The following is a 7,710-nucleotide window of genomic DNA, read 5'->3' on the forward strand; positions in this document are numbered from 1 at the left end:
CAGCCAATGCTTTCGCCCACAATCGCATTGCCTGCCTCGAGTCGTGCGCACCATGGTCAAGAAGAAAGTGGACGCGCGCGTGCGGACGCTGCTGGAGAACTGCATCCAAGAGAACTTTCGCTCTTTTGTAGTGCTTGTTGGAGACCATGGTAAGGACCAGGTCATGAATCTGCACTACATTCTGTCCAAAGCGGCCGTCAAGGCGCGCCCGCGCGTGTTGTGGTGCTACAAGAAGGAGCTGGGCTTCTCTACACACCGCCAGAAGCGCATGCGCCAGATCAAGAAGCAGCAACAGCGCGGCCTGTACGACCCCAGCAAGGACGACCCGTTCGAGCTCTTCATCGCCTCCACGGACATCCGCTGGTGCTACTACAAGGAGACACACAAGGTGCTGGGCAGCACCTACGGCATGTGCGTGCTGCAGGACTTTGAGGCTGTCACTCCCAATATCATGGCGCGCACCATCGAGACTGTCGAGGGCGGTGGCGTCGTCGTGCTGCTACTACGCACCATGGACAGCCTCAAGCAGCTCTACACCATGAGCATGGATGTGCACGCGCGCTTCCGCACCGAATCGCACCAGGACGTGGTGGCGCGCTTCAATGAGCGTTTCATCTTATCACTGGCCTCGTGCGAGCGCTGTGTCGTGCTCGATGACGAGCTCAACGTCTTGCCTATTTCCAAGCACACGCGGAAGATTGAGCCGCTGCCACCACGCGACTCGACCACAGAGCTCACCAAGGACGAGCTTGAGCTGCAGGAACTCAAGACATCTCTGCGCGAGACTCAGCCTGTTGGCGCTCTCGTGGAGCAGGCGCGCACCCTGGACCAGGCTAAGGCTATTCTCACCTTCGTTGAGGCTGTTTCGGAGAAGACGCTGCGCTCCACTGTGGCGCTGACTGCAGGACGTGGACGTGGTAAGTCGGCAGCTCTAGGTATGGCGCTGGCGGGTGCAGTAGCTTACGGATACAGCAACATTTTCGTGACGGCACCATCTCCTGAGAACCTCAAGACCGTTTTTGACTTCGTGTTCAAGGGCTTCGATGCACTCAAGTACAAGGAGCACTTGGACTATGAGATCGTGCAAAGTACCAACCCAGAGTTCAACCACGCTGTGGTGCGCGTTAACATTTTCCGCGAGCACCGTCAGACTATCCAGTACATTCAACCTACACACCACGAGAAGCTTGCTCAAGCGGAGCTTGTGGCTATTGATGAGGCTGCTGCTATTCCGCTTCCCGTCGTCAAGAACCTACTGGGTCCCTACCTTGTGTTCATGTCGTCCACCATCAATGGTTACGAAGGTACGGGACGCTCGCTGTCGCTGAAGCTTCTGCAAAAACTGCGTGAGCAGCAGGGTAGTGCTGGAGAGGCCGCAGCGCGCGCTGCTGCGAGCATTCACGGTGACCAGAAGCGCCGTAAGGGTGAACAGAAGCTGCACGAAGAACGCTGGCAAGCAGCTAGCAATGCCGCCCACGCTGCTGCCGCTGGAAGCGCTTCGTCATCGGCGCGTGTACTCCGTGAGGTTGCTCTGGAGACCCCGATTCGGTACGCTCCGAATGACCCTGTCGAACGCTGGTTGAACGCTCTACTGTGCTTGGACGCGACGAACGCATCGCACCGCCTGGTGGCTGGCACGCCTCACCCGCGTGACTGTGAGCTGTACTACGTGAACCGCGACTCACTGTTTTCCTACCACAAGCTGTCGGAGAGTTTCCTGCAGCGAATTATGGCTCTGTATGTGTCTTCGCATTACAAGAATCAGCCAAATGACCTGCAATTGTTGTCCGACGCTCCAGCTCACCACGTTTTCGCTCTGCTCGGCCCTGGTGCGGAGGCTCAGGGTAATGCTGGCCAGCTTCCGGACGTTCTCTGCGTTGTGCAGGTGGCTCTGGAGGGTGAGATCTCCAAGGCGTCGGTGAAGGCGCAGCTTACGCGTGGCCAGCGTGCTTCAGGAGACCTAATTCCGTGGACAGTGGCGCAGCAGTTCCAAGATTCAGAGTTTGCAGCTCTCTCGGGTGCGCGTGTGGTGCGCATTGCCACTCACCCGGATGTGACTGGCATGGGCTACGGCTCTCGCGCCATTGAGTTGCTCACCAAGTACTACCAGGGTGAGATCACCAGTGATGTTGCTGATGGAGAATCTGAGGAGAAAGAGAAGGAAGACAAACTGGAGGATGATGACGACGACGAGGAAGAGAAGAAGTCGAAGCTTCGCAAGGAAAAGATTAAGCCGCGCAAGACGCTTCCGCCTCTCCTGTTGCCACTGGATGAGCGTCCGTGCGAGCGTCTCCACTGGTTCGGTACGTCGTTCGGTCTGACGTTGCCTTTGCACAACTTCTGGTCTCGCGCCAAATTCCGCTCGGTGTACATCCGACAGACTGCCAACGACCTCACGGGCGAGCACACGGCTATTATGCTGCGTTCTCTGCGTTGCGACGACCTCCCTGCAGCTCCTGCTGATGGATGGCTGGACGAGTTCGTGGCCGACTCGCGTCGCCGCTTCACGTCGCTGCTCAGCTACGACTTCTCCAAGTTCCCGTGCGCGCTCGCTTTAGGCCTACTGAGTGACGAGTCTGCCGGATCGAATGAGGACGAGAAGCAGCTCACTCTGCACCGCAGCGCTACCGGTGAGATCAGCCCCGCAGAATTGGCAATGGTGTTGACCCCCTACGATGCCAAGCGTCTCAAGTCGTACGCCAAGAACATGGTAGACTACCACATGATCGTGGACCTGATTCCGTCGTTGGCGCGCCTGTACTTCCTCCAGCGTCTCCCGCAGATGTCGTTGTCGTACTTGCAGCGTGCGATCTTAGTGAGTCTCGGACTGCAGCACCAGTCAGTGGACGTGATCCAACAAGAACTCAACGTGCCGTCTAACCAGCTACTGGCGCTGTTTAACAAGGCTGTCCGGAAATTCCTCGGACAAATTGAACAGCTCATGGAGAAGCAATTGGAGGAGGAGACTGCGAACAGCAAGAAGCTGGCCGAGGTGGCGGCGCAGTCGCAGGCCATGGCTCCTACCGAGACGACCCTGGACGAGGAGATGCGCGAGGGCGCCCAGGCAGAGAAGGCCAAGCAGCAGCAGAAGCTTCTGGACAGCCTCAACCTGATGAAATATGCTGTACGCGGTGATGATGCCGACTGGGATGCGGCACTCGCACAGGCAGAAAACGGCGGCGCCGTTGTGCAGGTGAAGAGCAAAAAACAGAACAAGACCAAGAAGGAGTCGAAGGAGCCGAAGAAGGAATACAAGCACAACAAGCGCTCGGCCGACGCGGACGGCGACCGCAAAAAGGGCAAGAAAAGCAAGAAGAGCAAATACGCCAACCTTAGCTAGATAGTTGCTGCCCCGTGAACGAGCAGCGCCGCTTGTGTGTCTGAATATATAGAAGCATTACAGTAAGACTTGCAGACCTCCTTCTTATTAGAGCTATTGTGCCCCTGCCATTGACGCCTACTCGCTTGCGTGCATGGATGCAGTGGAGTGTTTCACGCTCCGTCCACGTCGGCCATGGTATGTGCCCGTCGACATATCCCAGTCCGGGTCAGCTCCTGCGTCACGCGAACCACTATTCGCGTAGGCCCCACGTCGGATCTGTGACGCGTTAAGCGGCTTCTCCTGGGCAGTCAGATTGGCACCCTGCCACGAGTAGCAGAGTGAATATCGAGCGTCGAGGACCAGTCAACACACACACACTGCGCGCACCTTGGTATAGTGAGCGACGAACGGGATGGAGAAAAAGCCAGCGGCAACTACGAGGGCGAATCCGAGGACGGTGCCATTGCCGCCCTTGGCCTTCATCGCGCGCTTCCTAGCTTCCGCTCCGACAGACATCGTCACCTTTGTCGCCGCAGATTACGTTGTGATCGTCCCATATTAAGTGATCACGTCCCGTATTTATTGTCGCTCGTATTATCATGTTCAACCTGCGTCTGCGACTAGGACTGCTTGGACTCGTGGCTTCCTCAGTGGTCGTGCTGCTCGTTGGTTACTGGAATCAGCCGCTCACTTCCGAATCCGCTCTCTGGGACGTAAACGTCTCCGCAACAACGCATCAGTCCAGCCCGTCTACTATGTCTCTCACCGCCAAGCAGCGTGCGCTGGCGGCCGTGGCCGGCGGCTTTGTGGCTGACGCTGCTACCATGGGGCTCCACTGGATCTACGATGGCGACAAGATGAAGGAGCTCGCGGCAGCGCGTGGCTCAGCAGGTCCCGAGTTTTACGAGCCTCCATCCTGCCCCTTCTACTCGTACGAGAGCGGCGCACTGTCGCCGTACGGAGACGAGATCTTTCCGCTGCTACAGGATGTGGCTGAGCGCGGCGAGTTCGTGCCGGAGGAGTTCGCCATGGTGTCCTATCGTGCCGCCAAGGCCTACACGGGTCGGCTGAACAGTGTCTTTAAGGAGATGGTCGTCAAAGGCGACGCGGGCAAAAGGTACCCGGAGCTAGCGTCACCCAGCAAGGACCTACACGGCGGAATCAAGGCTCCAATTCTTGCTGCGCGCTACTTCCAGGACACGACCGTCCTGCTGCAGAAGGCGCGTGAGGCGGCGCGCGTGCACGAGATTGGAGAGGAGGCCGAGAACGCGGCGGTGGCCACGGCACTGCTGATCCAGCAAGTTGTACAGGGTGCTTCGGTGCCGGACGCTATCCGGGCGCTCACGTCCAACGAAGCCGTGAATGCTGACACGCGCACTTCTATCCAGCAGGTTATTGACGCAGTGGAGGCAAAGACTTTTTCGGATGCCACATCTGCCGTTGCTCACTTCGGCAAACCATGCTCGTTGCCTGGTGTGCTGCAAGGATCAGTGTTCGTGTTGTTGACTTCGGACGGGTTCGTGGATGCATTGCGTGCGAACATGCTGGCGGGCGGAGACAACTGTAGCCGTGCCATCGTCATTGGAGCTGTCACTGCAGCGGCACAAGGGGGTGATGCCATTCCTGGTGAGTGGAAGCAGAAGACCAAAGTTTACGCTCAAGTTCTGTCAGTCACCGAGAAACTACTTCAGTGAAGATGAGTATGGGCACGATAAGCCGTGAAGTGTTTGGTGGGCACCTGGAATCGCTGCCGGACCCCTGTGCTCGCGAAATCAACGGTACAAACGACTTTGTATGTGGGGCTGAGCTTGCTGTGAGGCTGGTGATTTCTTAGATCACGTCAGATAATGGCATTATTGAAACTACTAGCCGAGCGCCACCGCTACAGGGTGGTATCCAATACACCGTTCAGTGAACACTGATTAGTCGTGTTACGACTATTATCCGTATTTCCAAAGTTCCGTGCCATCGATTTAAAACCATGAAGAACCATGAGCGTGATAGTCTAAGGGTGGAAGTTGCAACTGTAATTGAACCTGATTTTATTTTTTGTACATAGTCAATATGTTTGCGAAGGAAACGGAACTCTGATGGGAAATGAGATGCATATTTCGAGTGCAGAAGCCGTCGTTTCAGAGCTACCAGAGTACTACAAAATCGACAAATAGATTTCTGGCGTTTTGCTCTTACTTCTCTATGATATGGTATGGCGTGATAAATTTGGATTTCAGGATCTATCGATATGATCAATAAAAAAAAAGTGATATTCTCTGTCTAGATAATGAGTCGTGCTCAGCAGACGAAGCTCTGAAATTAGCAAAAAATATTCTTATATTTCGAAGGCTTGGGGTTCCTTTGCCGGCGCATCTCCTGCGCCTGCTTCGTAGCTGCACTGGCGAAGCTGCTGCAGTAGCCTCTTGATAGTACAACTCGAAACCATGGAGGAATCGGTTTGATTAACAAACCACAAATTTGTTCTAAGTGAATTACACCTTACACACTTGATTGGGACCAAAGATATCATTTCAGGCGGGTATAAGTTCATTTGTAATTTTCGCACCATACAACAACAGACGGACTTAACCGAAAGGGCGACGGGTCAGGTACCATTAAGTCTTTACAAATTTTGTAAAGTTTATTAGCCTAGTGTATCATTGTAAATTTGTATTGACCCATCATGAATCTAATGTAGCTACAGGATATGTAGGCGGGCTATTTTTTCTCTGAAAATGAAACACTAATCGTGCCCCTTAGCTCTAGCTGAAATAAATGTGGTTATAATATCTCAGATTATTATAAAGATTTATGTGTGATGTAGGTAGCTCCTGGTTCTTCAGCGCTTGTCTCCTCTTGTTTGTTAGATACGAGACATCTTAACAAGCTGTAGCGATGCCTGTGACGGGGTCACACAGCACCTTGCGCTGAGGAAGCAGGCTTCCAAGAGTATACAAACTCTAAGTGAACGACAGTTAACGTGTCCCTGGTTTGAGGGGACGAAGTACTCAGTTAAGGGTACGTTTAAGACTGAATGTATTTATAGGTAAGCTTAGTCTGAACCCTTATACAAACTACAAGATACCTATAGTGAAACTATGTAGTTATCCAATGGATGGCTCCTAGAGCCATGGGTACCATGTACCCATCCTTCCTGACAATCACTCTTCATGTAACTTGGGTACACCTGGTTTCGTACCCCGTTACATCCTCCCCCACTTAGTTTCGGTTTACCGACCAATCACAAACTCTCATTCACCGAGTCGAAAGGGATTCGACAAGCTGCGGGAACGCGGCTGTGGCTCACTTCACAGTTGGAGCCTTGAGCAATAGCGCTCCTCTTCTCGGTCTCCACTTCGACCTACTCATGGCTCGCAATACTGCGAAGGGCGGTGCGAAAGCACCCGCCAAGGCTGCTGCCCGAAAGGCACACGCCAAGAGCTCTAAGCGTCACAGCAAAAGCTCGGCACTCAAGGAGGCTACTAAGGTAGCCTCCGAGGCGGTTGATGCCTCGGGTGACTCGACTGTGAGCAAGCGGCGAAGCTCACGCCGCAGTCGGTCGCCCTCTGTGTCCTCAGACGACCATCCGAACCCACGGTTCGCGTGCCGTGAGCACAGTCCTGGTTCTGAGGACGAGGCCAAGGCCCAGTGCTACACAAGTGTGTCTGGGAGCTCTGTGGAAGGGCACACTCGAGTGCTCAGCGAGCACAGCGTTGACAGCGTGCACTCGCTCGCTGGTGATCACGTTGATCACGACTCAAAGACGCCTGAGCGCTCTGAGAGCCCTGCCAACAAGGCTAAGGCTCGTTCAATGCTGGCGGCGACGAGGGAGGGAAACCTCCGAAGAACCTCTCGCTCGCCGAGGGCCTTCAACGTGCTCAGGCTGCTAAAGCCGCAGCCACTGAGGCCAAGCACTCAAAGAAGCGCATGGCTTCTAGGTCTCCCCTCCGCGAGGGGAAGGAGACCCGTGATCCGTATTACACGATGTTCGACTCCTCGGACGAATAGGAGGAGGGTGTCATCGACGAGCCCCGGGAGATCACAATTGACCTTGACCAGCAGCAGGAGTTGTTCTAAGCTGCTCGGCGAAAGTCTGGGGGTTCGGAGGCGACGCCTGTCGGCCAGAGAGAGCTTCCATCAACCCGAGAGGTTATTGGCCTCCCGAGGAGAGCTTTTGGAGCCGACCTCTTCTTGGCGGAGCTCAAGGCTCCTTGTGGGCTTATTGGGGGTCACACTTCTAAGGGCTCTTACGAGCGTGCCATAGTCCAGAAGGAACAGTTGTTCACGGACAAAGTGGAAGCGTCCCGGTGCGTGCTTCTCACGCAGCGCCAGATCCCTCTGAAGGACTTCACGACTTGTAAGAAGCCCGAGAACCGGGGTGGTCTCTACCCTGT

The 7,710-nt window shown here is 55.0% G+C and overlaps 4 protein-coding genes across 4 annotated transcripts; 3 read left to right on the plus strand and 1 right to left on the minus strand.

Moving 5' to 3' along the window:
- The first annotated feature begins 5 nt into the window (after positions 1-5).
- On the plus strand, positions 6-3,421 carry PPTG_13430 (hypothetical protein). The gene has a single exon (XM_008909107.1). The coding sequence runs from the start codon at positions 53-55 to the stop codon at positions 3,338-3,340; it is 3,288 nt and encodes a 1,095-aa protein (XP_008907355.1). The 5' UTR covers positions 6-52; the 3' UTR covers positions 3,341-3,421.
- Positions 3,236-4,751, minus strand: PPTG_13431 (hypothetical protein). The gene is made up of 2 exons (XM_008909108.1): positions 3,710-4,751; positions 3,236-3,643 (listed from the first exon to the last, which is right to left on the minus strand). Exons 1-2 carry the CDS (start codon positions 3,836-3,838, stop codon positions 3,458-3,460), a joined length of 315 nt encoding a protein of 104 aa, XP_008907356.1. The 5' UTR covers positions 3,839-4,751; the 3' UTR covers positions 3,236-3,457.
- PPTG_13432 (hypothetical protein) lies at positions 3,669-5,499 on the plus strand. The gene has a single exon (XM_008909109.1). The coding sequence runs from the start codon at positions 3,922-3,924 to the stop codon at positions 5,014-5,016; it is 1,095 nt and encodes a 364-aa protein (XP_008907357.1). The 5' UTR covers positions 3,669-3,921; the 3' UTR covers positions 5,017-5,499.
- A 1,184-nt stretch (positions 5,500-6,683) lies between these two features.
- Positions 6,684-7,580, plus strand: PPTG_23211 (hypothetical protein; the record flags this gene model as incomplete). Its single annotated transcript, XM_008909110.1, has 1 exon — positions 6,684-7,580. One exon carries the CDS (start codon positions 6,684-6,686, stop codon positions 7,578-7,580), a length of 897 nt encoding a protein of 298 aa, XP_008907358.1.
- Between the last annotated feature and the right edge of the window lie 130 nt (positions 7,581-7,710).

This window comes from Phytophthora parasitica (assembly GCF_000247585.1).
Source record: "Phytophthora parasitica INRA-310 unplaced genomic scaffold supercont2.32, whole genome shotgun sequence".
In the NCBI taxonomy this organism is placed as follows: Eukaryota; Oomycota; class Peronosporomycetes; order Peronosporales; family Peronosporaceae; genus Phytophthora; species Phytophthora nicotianae.

Coding starts and splice junctions, on each gene's coding strand:
- PPTG_13431 (XM_008909108.1), bottom strand. CDS start 3,838: ATGTCTGTCGGAGCGGAAGCTAGGAAGCGCGCGATGAAGGCCAAGGGC. Junction 3,644..3,709: donor TCGTCGCTCACTATACCAAG/GTGCGCGCAGTG, acceptor TACTCGTGGCAG/GGTGCCAATCTGACTGCCCA.
- PPTG_13432 (XM_008909109.1), top strand. CDS start 3,922: ATGTTCAACCTGCGTCTGCGACTAGGACTGCTTGGACTCGTGGCTTCC.
- PPTG_13430 (XM_008909107.1), top strand. CDS start 53: ATGGTCAAGAAGAAAGTGGACGCGCGCGTGCGGACGCTGCTGGAGAAC.